At 39.4% G+C, this 18477-nt stretch overlaps 1 protein-coding gene across 2 annotated transcripts; it reads right to left on the reverse strand.

Moving 5' to 3' along the window:
- Positions 1-309: 309 nt before the first annotated feature.
- On the reverse strand, positions 310-15658 carry sort1b (sortilin 1b). 2 transcript variants are annotated; one of them, XM_007570895.2, is made up of 20 exons: positions 15021-15658; positions 12959-13018; positions 12745-12818; positions 12555-12657; positions 12295-12456; positions 11055-11128; positions 9951-10000; positions 9524-9651; positions 8827-8971; positions 8211-8366; positions 7399-7505; positions 7168-7270; positions 6898-7066; positions 6417-6607; positions 6144-6333; positions 5281-5397; positions 4530-4638; positions 4317-4429; positions 4062-4191; positions 310-2611 (listed from the first exon to the last, which is right to left on the reverse strand). In XM_007570895.2, exons 1-20 carry the CDS (start codon positions 15291-15293, stop codon positions 2597-2599), a joined length of 2469 nt encoding a protein of 822 aa, XP_007570957.1. In that variant the 5' UTR covers positions 15294-15658; the 3' UTR covers positions 310-2596. The 2 variants fall into 2 exon arrangements, with proteins under 2 accessions (XP_007570957.1, XP_016536617.1); XM_016681131.1 differs by having other exon boundaries at positions 6144-6329; positions 6413-6607.
- Positions 15659-18477: the final 2819 nt, after the last annotated feature.

Genomic DNA, 18477 nt, shown 5'->3' on the forward strand with positions numbered 1-18477 from the left:
TTCAATGTCCATTACATGTTATGCAGACATGCATGCCAAAACCAAATACAACTGTTGCTTAAACTAGATACAATGCATTGACTAGTAGCTGACTTGTGTGTGCACTTCTGCTCCAATAAGGTTTTTAAATGAGCATAATGTCAATATGGAGTCTACTACATCAACTGTCGACAGTGACACAACAAAACTTTAAAGAATTTAAAGTGCATTTAAGACTTTAGAAACATTTAAATTCCAGTATACAGGATTTTAAACCATTAAACTATTTTTAAAAGTTTGTGTTCACATGAAATGACAAGTAAACACAAAAAAGAGGAACATGACTTTATTGCCAAACCCAAAGAAAATAGCCTCCAATATACAGAAAAGAGAAACAGCAGTTACAAATGTTCAAACTTGAATATTTACACAACCAATCACAAAGACTCTTTAAAATCGATACATCAGTTCGAAAATGCAAGGAAAACGTGTTTTCTTCAACACAATGCAATAAAGCTTCATTAAATAGGTCTCATTTTCCAGTGTAATGCAGCTACATAGTAACCTTTTTCTTTTGAACTTAATTTCTTGTCAAACCGTCTCAGCCAGAACCAATTTTAATATCGGCCCCCAAAAATAGTTTTTTGCTTAAAAACCTTTTTAGATTTAAGTATTCACTTTTTTTTTTTTACATGCAGTTTAGCACTAACCTGTATAAAATAGATGTATTTACTGCTCCCGGAGTCTTCGTCTGGGTTATAAATGCAGCTTGGGGTCGTCACCGACATTAACTGTTAAAACTAATAAGATGGTGGACGCCGGCCACATGTCAGATTATCACACCAGGCACTTGTTTAACCACATCCAATTTACTGCACTCTACACCAGCTGGTCATAAATAATGTAAACCTATAAAGTTTTTAAAACAAGACTGTGCGAAAATGTTTTTAAGACAAATCAGAGATGTGGTTGACACGGTTACAGATAAAACAGTGTAAAAGACGCAATCAGAAACAAACATCAACATTTGTATTGCAGCTCATCCAACCCCTACCAGGCTACAGCAGTAATTATGCTTTACAACATTTACACAATTAATTACCTTCTTTGCATTGCTGTTATGTTTTCATCACCAATTTGTTTTTTTTTATGCATTTGGTTTTCTAGTTAATGCAAAAGATATGTCACATATTTTGTAGAAGTTAGTATAAAAACTGCTCAGATTGTTACAAACACAGGTATATAGGATTACAGCGATCACTACCGTTACAACAGGTCTCGTTTAGGAAAAAATGATCGACAAATGCCGAACATACAAGGGGGCTTTTTGTGCTTTCAGTAGTTAGAACTGCAGCCTGAGCTTCAATCACATCCTGGACGTTGATGCTTCTTTTGCTCGGACGAACAAGACAACTCTAAGAGATATTCTGTCATGCATGGACGATGTCTTAAATGTACAAAATCTTCACAGGTTATTGCTATCAAACCTCATAGAGATGCCTTATTATGAGAGATGCATCGATCAATCAGCAAGAGACCAGAATCGGGCCGACGCTCCGATTTGTGATTCGTAAAGCAGATACTGAAAAAAAAACATGATTTTCTACCTGTTAAATGCGTCAAATCTAAGAATTCCCATAATTTACGGCCAATGAATACATCAGCCAAAATCATTCAGCGTAATGTCTTTACTAAAAATGAGAAATAAAAGTAAAATATGCTTAAATGTAGATAATATAATTTCTTTATTTTTTTGTTGGATTCAATATTTCCACCTCTTAAATAAAACTGCAGTAAATCTACTAACTTATGTGATGTCATTAAACTGGGAGGGGGGATAGGGATCAGTCAAAATTGGAAAATAAGAAACAGTATTGACCGGGAAAACTCTGATCGGTGCATCTCTTCTTATTACTTCACCGCAATGAAAAAATCTACATACTTGTACTCCAAGAACACAGAGAAATGTGGAAGATTTCACCAACGGGTGAAATTTCTACAAACATGGAAACTATTTGGGGAAATACTTTGATAAAAGAAGGGATTAAGACTCAACTCATCAGTGACAATTCATATAAGCTGGAGGCCAGTTGTGGCCTTTTAGGCAATCACCAAACTGATATCTGACTGAAACCGTTAAAGGAAAACGTATTTATGTACAAAGAGTGTGATGAAAACAAAGACAAATCTTTAGAAGTGAAAAAAAAAAAAGGATTTCCAGGAGCACTTCCAAGAGATGGAAGAGGCAGGACCCATAAAACAGAGACGACTTTATACAACTCACTTTTCCTTCATTCCTAGTGTGCTAGTCAATTTTTCTCAGCAGCTCAGTCGTTTCTTCACTGAGTGAAATAAATAACTGAAAGGTTAAAACTTACTCAGTACAACCGACACCTTAAACACGACTTCCTTCATGGTTCTTCCCCAACTGCGGCATTAGCTCTCAGGAAGCCTTCATACATTCATTTGACTTGGCCAATGACAGCAGAGTCTCTGTCGCTGAGGCCGAAGTTTACATCAGAGGGTGAAAGGAAGAAGTAGCTGGAAAGGAGAGTGACAGGAACAGCGGCTGGCTGTGGGACAACCTGTTGCTCGCTTGGTCAAGAGGTGGCGCCTGCTATTCAAGCAGATCCTGCACAAACACAAGACAGCAGAGCACTGAAGCCAGAACCAACACTGTGGGTAAATAAGACACAGTACACATAAAACACACCCAAACTCCGTTTCACAAGTGACATACATGTGTCTAACCTCCAAGATCCCTTCATGGTGTGAAGATAACTAGTTTCTGTGTCGCCTTTGTAAAGGTTGGTGTCGTATTGCGGCGCTCCAGTGTCGAGTCTGGGTGAGGTAATGTCCGCGTCGGGTTACTACATGTTTACTCGTGTATTAACCCGAGCTGAGTCTTACCTCTGCTCGGAACGAAGCTGGCCAGAACAATCAGCGGCTCCAGAGACGCTGGAACACTGGCCTCAGTGTTCCAGCCAAACAAATACAGCTGAGGGATCGTTTGATGGAGCGCTCATGTTAAAAGTAATGACAGTTTAAATGTTGGCATAGAAACAGAGCAATTTTCCAGCCAGTAGTTTGACTAAAACAAGTAATGATCTGATTTTGAACAAATATATTCCTAATTTTAGTTTGATTAAAAAAAACAAACATTGCACTTTTTCAATTGTTATAGAAATCATCACAATGTCATGCGTTTACTTATGAGATAGTGGGTTAGTAAAAAGAGTTATAATCAATGCTCACTGTTGCCTAATTGCAAATATCCCGAATCCTCAATGCTGATTGGTAGCTATATTAAATTTTGGTAGCCTTAAAATTAACCACATTTTTATATTTTTTCCTCTATGGTTTAACAATACATTTATATAAATTCAACAAAAAAATAATGGAATAAAGTAAAATGAGTCGATTTCAAGCATAACTTTTATTGGCATCAAAGCAGTGAAACCCGAATTGCCGACCAGTTTTCTAAATGTTTCCGCTGGCATGTTGATTATTTATCTTTAGTGATAAGCTCCAAGGCTTTCTGGTTGGAAGGCCTCCTTGCCATCACCCTAATGTTTAACTTCCTCTACAAATTCCTCCGCACACTGAGGAGCGGACACGTCAACACTTTGTAACAGGGTTTTAAAAGTTAATCTGCTTTTTACCGTTAACGAGAAATATTAGAACTGGAGAAATTTGTTCAAGTATTTCAAAACCAGTGACAATATAAGACTCTGTATTTTGTGTTAGATGCAGTTGGAACAAATAAACAAGGCTGTTGCAATAGCCAGTGACATTGCCAACAGTTCAGGAAGTGATGCATGGTTAAAAAAAAAAAAAAAAAAAAAAATCACACATTCACCATAGCTAAAATTTCCACATATTCATCACCTGCAAAAAGGATGCACTTCTCTGCTTATTGCAAATAAAAACCTTCATGAATTCTTTAATTTACTTTCATTGCTCAGTATTTATAATTCTATACAGAAAGAAACCAGCTTATTTTTAGTGTAGAAAACCAGAAGACTGTGTGTGTGTGTGATATTTTACGTTATGTTAAGGAGAAACCGTTTTTTCCGACATACCTCATCAGAGTCATCGTGAAACTCTATTTTGCCGTTGGGGGCGTGGTTGGTGTCCAGCGGCTCGTCCATCCCGTCTGCAGCGTTGTCCTCAACGTGTTGCTGCAGCACAGAGTACCTGTGCACCAAAAACCTGCAGAACGCATTTAAAACACCGTCAGGAAACCAAAAACCATTCAAAACGTTAGGACTTACAGGGTGAGGAGAGGATGCATTGGGCTTGTGGCTTATGGGGTAAATGAGTCGGTAAACACCAACCTGCCGCCGCAGACGTACTTCCTGACAAAGACCACTCCTGCTGCGATGCTCATCAGCATTACGACGACGACTGCCAACACTATGGCCACAGACTTGGAGGAGTGACCGCCTGTCTGCAGAAAACACAAACGGACAGAAATGTGGGAAATGCAAACTCAAAACCAGACCACGGATAAACAAATGATTGCGGTTCGTTTTCGCAGAGGCACCAACCTGAAACTCTGGAGATACGAGGTCACTGACGCATCTCTTACTGAGGTCAATCTCTTTGCGCTGAGGCATCTGTCCTCCTTCACATTTATCTCCGGGGATTTTCCTGTACCTGAGGACCAAAACACGGATTATTTTAGAGTTGTCCAGCATGAAAGTGTTGGTGTTCAGGGATTTGTGCATAAGAAAACAACTAATATTTTTAACTGACTTCAAAAAAACAATATAAGAGAACACAGTAAAAAATTTAAATCCTTAGTACACATGTCTTAATTATTGGCTGTTCCTTCCAAGTACAATGTGTAATAATAATAATAATTGTTAAGCTATATAGCAATTAGAGATGTACTAGTATGTCAGTAAAACTCACCAAATGTTTAGTTTTGAGCAATATTCACTCTTACAACAAGTTTCACTGTGACCCTCATCAGTTTCCTCTCACCTCTTTCTGCATCGCAATTGGTTCCTTATTCTCACTTGTCACTTCATGCACTGACTCAAAACACAAACTTCCTCCTTGTACCCAGTATGGCTTCAGCTAAAAATCAACATCACCTAAAACTCCCACCAATACTCTGATCAACAACTTTTCCAGAAACCAACAAAGATTACTCACTGAGAAAGCAGCTAAATCAAGTTCTGGAACATTAATGACTCAAGTACAGAGCTAACACACGTGATGCTAATGCATCACGTAGGAAGTGAAGCTTAGCGACGTAATTAAACTCGAATTTGACAGAATCTGAAACCTTACCCGTTGGTCTGCAGTTGCTCCTCTTTGCCATGCAGGCAGAACTCCAGCACTTTGCCCTGCAGGTCCGGCTGCTCCACACACTCGGAGCTGTTCTCTTTACGCGAGTATCCAAAGTCACTGCAAGGAGTCACACGATACCAGGATCAATACTCTCTTATTGGTAAGGTATTCATACCCTTTAATTATTTTCCATATAACAACTTTCTAGTAAAAAAAAAATACTCCTGGTTTTCTTTTTTTGTTTGAATAAAAAAAAAAATCTGAAATGTGTGACAATAATTCATATTCTGCTATAACCAGAATCTCTGGCCTTGCCGCTTTACTAAGGAGAAGTTTTCCCAAAACCTGATGCTTCCCACTGTGGGGACGATGTGTTCAGGGTGATGCAGTGGTAGTTTTTAGACACACACGGTGCTTGGATTGAAATCAGGATTTGGTGCTATTGCAACAATTTTCCTTGCCACTCCTAATTAAATTACCAGAGTACATGACTCATAGTTATCCCGTCCACAGATTCTCCCTCTCTTGGATGCTTTTTTTCTGATCAACACATTCCTTCCCTGGTTTCCAGTTTAGGTAGACAGTCACTGTTAAAGTGGATTTCATTCAGGGGATCGTGCTGCAGACTGAATGACAATGCATGATGCCCTTCCAGGTTTTATTTGCAAATGATTTTGAAAACCATGCATGGCTTTCTTCTACTTCACACGTGTTAGAAACCATTTTGTTGTCGTCTCTTGCATGAAAACCTTATTAAAATGCATCAGCCGCTGTAAGGTGACAAACTGTGGCATAGCCGTGAATATTTGCAAAACCACTTTTCAGGTTTGAACAAGACAAGAAACTCCTTCTCTGTATCTTACCACAAGAAGTCGTCCAGGGTGCATGCACACGGAGTTGGCTGTGTGTTGACGGTGTAATCACGTCCGTTCCAGCAAACCGAGTCCTTTCTGAGCCGCAAGAACGTCTCTTTGTAACCCAGCATGCAGCCGTCCGTCGGGTCACTGATGTCATCAGAGTGGGCCAACCACTGCACATAGTCGTCGTCGCTGCCTACAAAAATCATAACTCAGGTTAATATCCTTGAAAACATGCGGTTAGGAATTGGGAGTATTCTCTTTAATTGCATGACTTGCAGTCTCTGGTGAGGAGTTCCCTGAAGTCGATGGTGAAGGAGACCCAGTTCTGGGTGATGAGGGAATCTTTGTAGCCCCAGATGCTGACGTTCATGGAGCGAGCTCCCGGCTCTGACGCCAGCCCCGTGAACGTGATTGGCTCGTTGGTGAATTCGTAAATACTCCAGCACTGTCCTTCGTCGGTGGAAAATCTGACAGATTTAAAAAAAGGTTAAAGAGCGCTAAAAATTTTGAATAAAAGTAAGAAAGTCAAGGAAAGAGCAGGGTGGGGCTCGCTCGCACAAAGCATCGCTCTTTATACGGGTCATGTGAATTAGTAGCCAATCCTGTAATTATAGGCTTGTTTAGTACAGGCTTCAAACCTGCAGAGAGGGATTCGTTGGTGAATAAGTGAGATGCCAAATATTTTATCTATCCAATCACAAAAGCTGCAGAAGCAAATCAGCCCAGGCTTTGCATTCATTCAAACTAAACGACTCACTTGATTTTGTTGATGGGTTTGCCATTGTCCTCCACAGCCACCAGCAGCCCTCCTGAGTCCAGCATGGCGTAGTGATGGGGCCCATTAAGAGCCTTTATCCAGGTGTAGCCTCCATCATCGGACACATAAACATCCGACTTAATCACCGAGATGGCGTCCCCAACGCTGCCTGAAAAAAAAAAAAAAAAAAAAACACGTCAAATGCTCAGAGCGCCAAAAGCGATCGAGTTTGTTTCAAACATTTCTGTCCTGCAGGGTCAACGTGATTACCGTGAGCCATGATTAGACCCACGGCGTTTGGCTCCGTCAGGGGCGGCATGGGGACTTCCAGCTTCATAGCAATGCTGTAGGCCGCATGGATGTGGAGACTGCACTGTAGATTCAAGAGAAACACAATCCAAAGTGACACGCGGTTGCTGCAAAGGTTAGAGTCACACCTTAACCTGCAGATGTGCAAAAACATCGAGAACATAAACACAGCAACACTTTGTCTAATTATACCTTGTCTGGGTCCTTGGCTGTAGCGTCACACTTGGTGTTGGCAGGTTTCCGCAGGGGAACCCACTCTCCTCCCTGATCAAAGGACACCACAGACTGCACGGACTTATCTGGAAAAAAAACAAACAAAAAAAACACAAGGAGAACACATTTACAGGTAGCCGAGGGCAAAAGCCAGGAATAACGTTGGCAAAAAAAAAGAAAAAAAAGAAGCTTGATTCAATAAATTCAACACATAAACAGACTAATCAATACAGTGCAAAAGCAGGGATGAGAAACGGGTCTAACAGGGACTGTCTAATTAAATATTTACTTCACACACTTCTGAGGGTGTGTAGTGGAGGAGCAATGTGTGCGAGTCTGTTTCTAAGAAGAATCTGAAGGCTGCCACAGTGTTTTGCTGAAGTATTCACATCAAGTCTTTTAAACCTTCCAGCATTTTGTGATATTATAGCTACAAACTTGAGTGGCAATTTATGTGACAGACCAAAGCTAAAAGCTACAAGTATGCAGGACTACATGGTTGCTAGAGTTGATTGGAGGATTAGCTTGAGTTAAAACAATCCAATATGAACCATTTCACAAGAAAGGATGCGCAATGTTTCTACCTCGAAATTTGGAAATGTGGTGGAGACATAACGCAAAATGCCTGCAGTTCCGTCTACACCGAACGGTGCTTCTACAAAGTATTTGTTCGCATTTTTTGTTCTTCCACTTCACAGTTATCCCTCAAAATTTGTTTGTGAGAAAATGTGAATGCGTGCAAGACGGGTGCAAGTTATTCCAGCAACTGCATACTCAGAAACACAAGGTACCTTCTGCCAGCACACTGGTGATGAAGACTCCTCTCAGGGAAGTGACATTGGTGAAGTCAGTGTCGCCCCCCGTCGTCGTATAAAGGTGGCGCTCCAGTGACTTGGAGTAGACCGTGCCTCGATCATCCGAGACATAAATTGTACCAAAACCAGTATCTGTAAAATAAGATCACACGGGACCTGATGAGGATCTAAAAATAAACACAATAGGGTTGTGTTACACAACTGGAGAATGTAGGCACCAAAATCAGACCTGCAGGAAAATCTAAATGGCATCAGCCCAAAGGGTATTATTATAGGGATCGGATGAAAACGTAGTTTGTTAATGCACGTCCTGAAAGTGTCAAAAATGACAAGAAACCGCTACATGGTCTGCTGGTGCAAGCTAAAGCTGATATGAGAATGTTATCAAATTTGACGATCAATACCACAGGCAAAGCTTCGCACGTGCAAAACCGGATAACCGAGGTAACCAATTTGAATGTTTGTTTTTTTTCGCTATGTAAACATCTTACAAAAATAATTCCCTTGCGCCATTATCAAACATACCCATGTCTGCAACAGCTGCATACCAATACTGTTTTATCAAACATCTGAGTTTACTGCTTGCTCTGACCTCCAGGCTCGTCAACGTGCATGAAGACCATATCGTCATTTGCTGCCAGGATGGAGTAGAACTGCTCATGGCCGACCGGAGGGAGCTGAGCCATGTTCCAGTTCTCTCCCTGGTCCACGGACACATGGATCACCCGCATAGTGCCCTGCATGGACGGGGAAGCAAAAGGAGTTCAGGTCAGAGAGAAGCTCATTTAAAGAGCATTTATCTAAAACGTAGAAACTCTAGTTTGGATCACATAAATGCTGACGGCGTCAGTGTTAATGTTACGTTCGGAAAAACAACATCAACTCCATTTTTCTGAAGGAAAACTTACTGACTTTTTTTGTTGAAGAATGAAAACAAAAGGAAGAGTTTGGGGGAGGAGGGAATCAATAAGACTTTTTCTAAAGTTTTTAAGTTTTTTTCCCCAGTTTCTAAGGAACGTGTGAAAAATTCTTCAGCTTCTGATAAACACATCAAATGGCGAAAGACATTTTTAAAAAAGCACTTTGTAATGTACATTTCTCTATCCAGTTTATGTGAGAAGTGTCACACTTCCTCATGCGCAATATTGGCATTTTACGTCAGTAACTTCTCGTTTCCATCTAGATGTGGAAATGCCTGAAGAATGAATTTTCTTACCAACCTGAACAACTAAAGGCCTCGTCTGATGTTTTAATCACACAGCCTTGGATAAATTCTCTTTTAGACTGACCTTTCCCGTCATTACTGAAGCAAAGAGGAAGCGTCCACCCAGGCCAAAAGAGAAGATCTTGCTGGCAACAGTCTTGATGGTTTTACCCAAGTCTGTGGTTCTCTTTAGCTGCAGCATTCCCCTTTCAACTGAATCACACAGGCAGGTCATTAAAATCATCAGAAACATGGTAATGTGAAACAGTCAGAGCATGTAGCATTTTTGACCAACTCCTCGCCTCATCTGACATCAACTTTTACTACCTTGATACATTTTAGAATATCGTTGGATGTCATTGTTGGAATCATTTATCCTGTCCTCTAGACACCAAAGATACTTTTAACTACACGTAGCTCAGCCACATCAAAGTATGAAAAGAAAAGCTGGAGGAGGAGTGAAATGCTGGAGCCCAGCATGTTTCAGTTTTGCTTGGGGAGTAATCACTTACTGCAGGATCCATTTTGGCTGCTTGTGAAGAAGATGGTATTTTTTCTTCCCCTACATGGAAATGGAGACAAAAGGAGAGATGGTAAGAGGCTATGAGGAAAAGTTATAGACAGCTCTGTTCCTCATGTTACGAGTTAAAAAGTCAGAGTGGGGAAAAAGTTACTTTGTTTCACTTATTTCTCCGCTGTTATAAATAAAAGACACAGTTGAAAGTCTTAAGCGATTGATTAATAATTATAAATATGTAAAATAAAGCAATTTTTGGACTGAGCAAAATGTCTAGACATCACCTACATTGAAGTTTGATAAACTGAATGTTCAAACCAATTTAACTTTTTAATATGTTGTCACATTACAACCACTAAGCATTTTGTTGGATATTATGGGATGATACTTTTTAAAAAAAAGTTTGTTATGCTAATGCTTTCATTCCTATAAAACTATGCTTTGCAGAACACAGTTTTCCGGAAATTACAGCTTCAGGATAGATCTTTTCCAACTTTGTACATAAAAAGACTGACATTTTTGTCTATATTTATTTGCAAAATGGATCATCTTGCTGGAATTTTCTTGCTCTCAGCTCAGACTTGTCATTTCTGATCAAAAAGGAAAAGCTTCTGTCTCAGAAAAACAGCTCCTGCGAACGCTGTTTTCCACACGTCAGGTGACTCATTGCAGCCTTAAAACTGAAACTAAAATGCTACAAAAGGTTGCAGAGTGATAAGCAAAAGGAAATGCGCTTCAAAACAACCCTGGACTCCAGAAGGGCTTGGCACCAGCCGAGCAATCTAGTTTTACTGCATGTTTGGCGGCTGATGCAAACCATTTAGTTTATTTCAGATTAGAGTTGAATCCATCTGACTTAACGCATGAGAATAACTGCAGCACATTCTCACTATGCGTCGACCACATTTAATCTATGGTTTGAAAATATTTGTTTTATTCACCTCAAACCACAGCAGAGAGAGGAGGAACTAAACTGTCTTCCTATGCTGAAGCTTTTTTACAGTCTAAAATGAAAGAACAGTACTGCAGATTATAAAAGCTTCTCCACGCATAAAACTATAGTGGATATAAAATGAGTTCAGCATCAGCCGTCTCTCACCATTTAAAAAGGCACACCGTGTCGGGGATCTTCTTCCAGTTGCGTCCAAAATCTTCCGAAAGCCAAAGTTCATTCTGAGAAAGGAAATAATTATATACTCAAAGTTAAAAAAATTTTTTATGAGGTTCAAACATAAGTTGAAAGATCAACTCATAAATCTACAGAGCGTGTTAATAAATAAACACTAAGCAAACAAAGTGGTGTTTAAGTCTCATAAATTAATTGGGTCATTCCAAGTCGAGTCACTCCCTACTTCAACATATTCTCAAATGTGTGTCACATTTGCCTTTTTCTCTAGATGACAGTATGAAATTACAAAAAACCATGACTAATATGTCTGACCAAAAAACATTGTTTCAGTTTTAGACATGGGCAAGTTAGAAAGTAACCAATTACAAACTAAAGGTGTCCCAAAACCTTTTTGGAATAAGAATTAAAAACTAGAGCTTCTTTTTTTTTTTTTTTAATAAATAAATAAAAATCTATTTTAAGTGCGTTTTTATTTATGGAATACTTTTTAAAGTCAAACTTAGATTTCAAGCTATATATATAAGAGATGACATTTTGAGACCAAGTTTGGAAAAACAGAAAGCAGTTCTCACGGGTGAGTCAAGTTAACAGGAAGTGAAAAAAGGAGCAAGTTTTAAAAAAAGATTTCCTAAAAATTCTAAATAAATCTTCAGTTTTAAGCAGTTCAGAGCAGGTTTTGCCATTTCCTTAACTGTTTAATCATCATCACTTCTGCATTAGAAGAATATTAAGCAGAAGTTTGAGATCAGAAGGCCTTACCAGTACTTGGTCTGTTAGCAAAAAACTACTTTTTTAAAACCACATATTCAAGAACAGTTGAGTGTAATTTAGCAAAATCATTGAAAAAAAAAATCTAACTAATAAAACAATTAGCACTAATGATATTTAGTTTATTTAGCACTGCTATGAAACATTTAGTTTTTGAGTAGTGTTAGAAGCCCATCAGCCTCTCTGCTAGAGCTAACCAGTCATTAGCTAATCATCTAACAAGAACCTAAATTATTTTTACTCTTAAAGGAAATTTGGACAGTTAGAAAAACACAGTGCTTTTTGTTTCCATTTGGGATTAATAGAAGTATTTTTGAGCCGATATTAATTCACGTCCCTTTTAGTCGCATCATAAATGCTCCAACAAATTGGGCTTTCAGCATTACTACTGTCCAACCAACTTTGTTTCTTTCCTTAAAAGTCTTCTGCATGCACTTCTTACACTCATGCTGAGGACGGCCAGCACTTCAGAGTTCTCAGGGTTGTATGAGATTTGCATCATGGGACTGAAAGGCAAGTTCAGGTGGGTAAAAGTCTTCCCAAAGTCCCGGGAGACAAAAATCCGATACCCATCTCCTCCAGAGATTTCAGCTGTCAGGATCACCTAAAAGCCAGAGTTCAAATGTTGCTGTTCAGTGGTTCAGTCTGCACAAGTCAAAAACAACCAGATGAGGTGGTAGCAGGGAAGAGGATGTGGCTTACTTTGCCTGAATTCTCAGGGCCGATTGCTATGCCAAACTCTGCTGAAATGAAGGTGTCGTTGATCAAGTTGGTCACGTCCTCAAACGTCTTCCCATAGTCCTCGCTGGCAGAGAAGAAGTTGCAACAACAATGAGACGTAATCTGACACGCAGGAGGCCAACTTCCTAACAGGCGAGTTTACGAGACCTACCTACGGTAGAGTTTGGACTGGCCGAATCTTAACAAGAAGAAAGGGACCTGAAATGTGGTCAGAGCCAGTATGACCTGCGAAGAACCAAGGTTGAAGGAGACACAAGTAATGTCATACAACTCTCACGCGACAACAAAAAAAAAATACATTCACATATTTGCCTGCAGACTGAACCAAACATATCTGACTCGATCATGTCCTGATGCGTACTCACCCCGGTGCCATCTCCAACCCAGGCCAGTGACACGGAGCCACTCAGGTCGTTCAGTGTGTACTGGAAAAAAGAGAACAAACAATTGTTGAAGAGTAGCTTAATTGGATGAATGTAAACATCCTTATCACATACAGTAGCTGGCAAAAATGGGACAAAATGACAGTAACCAACACATGTTGACGCAATCGTGTGCATGTGATGTCCAAGTTCAGACGTCAGAGCTAAATGAAACACACAGCACCTTTAGCCACCAACACTTGTTCCTGGTTAGCTCTCATCAACTACAACACACTATATGCGTTATCATTTAACATGAGTATAATTGAACACAGCGCAAGTACCACCAATTCTGCTTACAGCACATTTTGAGAACAATGGATCTAAAATACTTCCCGTAATTTTGATTTTCATAGACCGACCACAAGTTTCCAAGAAATTATAATACAGATGCCAATACCGTTTAGCTATTTTGTTCCTCATAAATTAACATAAATGTAAGAAGATGGTATTAAGTGTTGGGCTACCTGATCCAGTAGCAGATATGCTGCCAGCCAGAGCTTTTCAAACAGCCATACTTAAAGGAAACGGGTGGTAAATTTTAAGGTTTTTTTTCCACATCATGTCTCTTTGTGTTTTTCACCAAGTAATATTTCCAAGCAGTCATTTTTGTTTTTCCTTGTTCATGAGCAGGAAAGTGTGATAGCATTGTTTAACCCAGCTGACTGACTATGAACAGTGTAAACAGTACACTGATAACAGACCACTACTTTGAAACTGGTAACACGTCTATTTTAAAATACCTTAGGCTATTATATATATATATATATATATATATAATGTTTATTAATTTTCACAGGTTAGCAGCAGATAAAGTTTTCAGAAGGCAGACAGTGTCACCTTTGTCAAGTATACTTTTGCATTCACTGTCAAACATAGACCTGCTGCCTCTTCAAGATTCATTTCTTAAACAACAATTAGTGGGCCCATTACTCATCACACAGTGTGCTGAGAGCTGCTCATGCTGAAAGCAGGCCGGTGCCGGAGGGACCTGCATGGTAACCTCTGCGGAAAGACAAGGCTGAGCCTCGAGGAACTCTCTCGGCCTCGAGATTACTGGAGCCAAGTATACAAAGTACACCATGCAAAAGTTGATCACATGGCACCGGTGAGCCAGGCAAATAAGCAGCACATGGTTCTTATTTAGTCTTTGGTTTTGTTTTTGAAGAATAGATTTATGAGCTGGTCTTCCTGGTTAGTTTTTTTTTTGGTTTGTTTGTTTCCGTCTCTGCTACATAACATCACTCCCTGCTTCTGAAGTGCTTCAACTACCCCAGCACAAGCACAGCTTTTAATTACAAAATAACCAACACATCGTCAGTCACAAGGATTTCAACTGGTTTCAAATTTCCTGTCAGTGTTCAGGCAGTTTGGCTTTCAGGGCAGGAGAGAAAACAAATGGATGCTGTGTGGTCCAGAAGGAAAACAAATGTGTGTCGCAGATTGTACTAGTGCAACCTTTGGGATGCATAAGCAGGCCTGACTGTTGTTTAACTTGATTTTATTGCACTGTACCAAATTCTTACAGGAAATACAACTGCACAGAGGCAATAAAGAAGAGCCTCTCTACTTGCAGTCTGAAATTCAGCATGAGGAAGTGAAAAGCTGCCCTTTTTAGTTTTGATTTGCATTTACAATTTGATACGTCTTTGCCTGTAATTTTATATTACCAAAACATACACAGGCCATTGCTGATGAACAAATACTAACTTTTGATCTCTATGAAGCAATTTAAGTCTTTTTTGGGGTGCTCCTGATAGTTTAGAGGCCCTAGTTTTCTTATGCTTCTGGCCTTCTCTCTCTCTCTCTCTCTATGAATAAGAGTTATACCCGTGTGACATCTAGCAATTAAAAATAATAAATAACAAAGCTCCATTTATCTACCATGAACAGCACATTAGGCCTATTCGTGCACCTGGTAAGCACCTGCGCACTATCCTCCCTCCCTAGGCGCAGCTTAATTGTCGGACTGCGACTTGAAACAGGACCTCTGATGGTAACTTACACTGTGGGTGTTGTCTTTTAACTTGCTCTGATACCCTTCGTGCTTTTTGCACGAATCGCCCTGGTCGACGCTCCTTCGCCTTATCCTGTGGTGGTGCGGTGCGCCCAGCCACGACGGCAGGGACCTCTTCGCGATTTGCGCGGCTCTCTTCTCCACGGAGCGCCTCACGAACACCGGCTGTCCGAGAGCTTTGGATCCCGGCTGGAAATCCAAGCCACCGGCTGGGAGAGCGCAGACGGCGAGCAGCAGGAGACAATGCAGCAGGAGTCCCATCCTGCCAGCTGATGAAAGCGGCAGAAGCGAAAGCGACCCCAAAAAAAGAAAAAAAGAAGAAGAAAAAAACACTAAATCCCTCTTTGTTTATCCTGGTCTTGTTGAAGAATTGAAGGTCGCTGCAGCTCCGCCGCGGATGACATCAACCAAACAGTAGTCGTCCTGACAGCGACTGCACCTGCTTTGAAAACCAAGAACGTCCTTGTTTCTCTGCAAAGGAAAAAAAAAATAATAACTACAAAAACAGAAAATTATCTGATTTTTTTTTTTTGCGCACAATAAACCGGTTGGTGTGACACCAATTATTCGCGCTGCCGCTCCACAGCCAACATGACACACTGTACAGCAAGACAAATGGTCTGCATAATCTACTGCTGTGCTCGTTTGTGATTGGCTTCTTGGGCAGCATGGCCAACCCCTTGGCTTTTCTGATTGGTTAAACTATATAAAATAAAAAAAGAGGTTGGCTGCACAATTAGCTGTCAAAAGGCAGTCAAGGTAGGTTGAGCGATAGCTACTACCATGCATCTCTATCTAGTCTTGAACTTTCTGTCTGAGCACAAAAAGAGCTACGGAGGAACAAAACGTTGAAAGAGACTTAGAGTCCTTTACTGACAGTTTATAACGACAACAACAGCAAAGCTGCAGCCTATAAATTAATTTAGGCTGCATCGACCTTAGCACAGGTGGTGGTAATTAGAAGAAAAAAAATAAATAAATAAATGTTATACGTAGGCTGTTGGTGCAATAGAATGAGTTCATCATGTCAATCATTTATTTACTACTTTTCGTTTATTCCTATTTTAAGCTCCATCATGATGTAGATGAAAAAGTGAAAATTACTCGAAAAGGTTTTGAGCTCATTTCTGTTATGTATGTGAGAGTTGTCATCAAATAAAGCAAGATTTTAAAACCATTGTCTATTTTATTTATGTGTTTTTATTCAGTTTACCTTTTTTTCAGAAATAATAACCAAACAAGGAGATAATTTCTGTCCATTGTTTATTATTGAACCTTAGTGCAGTAGAAGTACCAAATATTGAATCGTTGGCCTTCAATTTCCATATTTTTTAAATTTGGCATTTAACAGCAAAGCATAATAACATGTAAGAGTTCATACATATAGAGTTCATACATTTATGCAAAACGTATCTCACATTCCTGTGTGGGTTGTTGTTCTTTTCAGGCATGCTCACATAACAATGTATTATGAAAAGTTCCAGATTAAGACAACTATAAAAAATGTTTGCTGAATCATAGTAAATTTGTTCCTCTAACTTGTCACGTGTTGCAAATGATAAAAATTAAATATAATCTCTCTCTTTTTTTTTTGTTTTTTTGTAGTAATACACAACAGGTTCACACGTTCCTGCGCTGGTTCTCATTCCAGTTCCTACCTTCCTGCTCCACTTCACGAGACTCGGTCAATACCTTCACACACAGTTCTGACAAGGAGTGAGAGATGGGAGGAGCAGAGCAGTAAGTGTTTGCGTTTCCACATTTTTTTGCTCACAGAGTGGCTTGACCTGCTTAGCAAGTCTGTGAACCAGCAACAAAAAAATGCTGCATCTTATCGTGGCCCAAAATAAAATCTGTCAATCAGGTTTTAGTCATTTAAGGACAACTTAAGGGGCTATTTTTAATATTTACTTTAAATCATTAACTGTATTCTTTGTTATCTTAGTTGTGTGTTACTGAAGTCCCGAATTTGCTCTCATAACCACACAGCTTGTTTGTATGGCTGCATTCCTCCACAGAAAGTGAAATACAGCCTGACCCCAGAGGCAGAAACTACAAGAAAGATAATAATATACAGTATTCATTGAAGGAGACGTGGTTATTGTTGTGGTTATGTCCATTCAGTAAGTTAAGTCTGTTGGCTGTAATGTAAATTATCTCATTTTAATTAATTAAGTATCTATGTGTAGCTTTTTGGACAACCTGATTTTGTCTCTGCATATTTTAACATAGTAAAAAAGGTTTCTTTAGTTTGTGCACGGGGCCTGGCCCAGTGGTGAATGAGGCCTGAAGAAGACTCTGATCTGGGAGTCAATGGGTTAAACACACCACTCTACAGTCAACACTAACAGTGTTTTAATACAGCTTGAACACTGGGCCAAGTTTAGGTCTAAATCAATCAAGGGTAATTGCAACTTATTGGCTATGAAGATCTTTTCTATATACGTTTTAAAAAATATATTTTTAAACAATTTCAAATCTTTTAAATAAGCCTCCTGAAACCATCATTCCCAATAGTAAAACAGGAGGGTTGGGTCTCTTGATGGTCTGGGTGCCAGCAGTGGCTCAGTTCGCTCATGCCTCAGCCCACTTCTGAGCATGTACAAATGTTTGACTGTACATATATTACAGCCTGTATCAAAGTAACAAAACCAGTAAAACCAGTAGTAATTTTTTTTTTTTTTTGTGAAATCTTGTGGAACAACAAACCCATCACACCCAACCTATTTGTTTTGTAGTTACTGCTCATGAAATCTCTAGAAATGGCCTCAGTGACCAGGTCCGGTATGCAGTTTCATACCAGTGAACTATAATATTGAATTTTTGTTTTTCTGACAATTTAATTACTAAGTGAGACACATGCACAGAGACTGATGTTTTCAATGTTGTATGTTTTTCAGCAAATGAAAACACAACATTTAAGATTAAAATATTACATCTTTTTAAAATCTTTTTAATGAGAAATGTGTGCTTGATCAAATGGATGCATATTACTCACTTATAATGGGGCGGCATTATGTATTTTCCATTTTTTAGAACAATCAGGTAACTATGTTACCTTTGGTTGTTATAAAATGCTTTATACATCAAACATGACTTAAAAGAAATTTGACTTTGTAATGTGAAACCTTGGAATTGGTCTCTGTGTCTTTAAGAAGCTCCTGCCCTTTCTGACACTCAGTCATCACAACAATTTCCCTAATAAGAACAACTGTTCTTAGAAGTGCTGGACTAAGAAGTAGTTTGTATGATAAGGTCAGCAGACCTGCAGTCCCACCCGATGTTTTCTCTTTGCTGCTGCCACTAGTCTTGTGGAGCTGAGTGGGAAAGTGTGTTCATGCATTTCTTACTGAAGAAATGCTTCAATTAGCCCCACTTACAGTCATTTTAAACCAGATCATGTTAGTAAAGATGAAAAAAGGCACTGCATGCTACGTTAAGTAGT

This window comes from Poecilia formosa, unplaced genomic scaffold (genome assembly GCF_000485575.1).
Source record: "Poecilia formosa unplaced genomic scaffold, Poecilia_formosa-5.1.2 Scaffold270, whole genome shotgun sequence".
Taxonomy (NCBI): Eukaryota; Metazoa; Chordata; class Actinopteri; order Cyprinodontiformes; family Poeciliidae; genus Poecilia; species Poecilia formosa.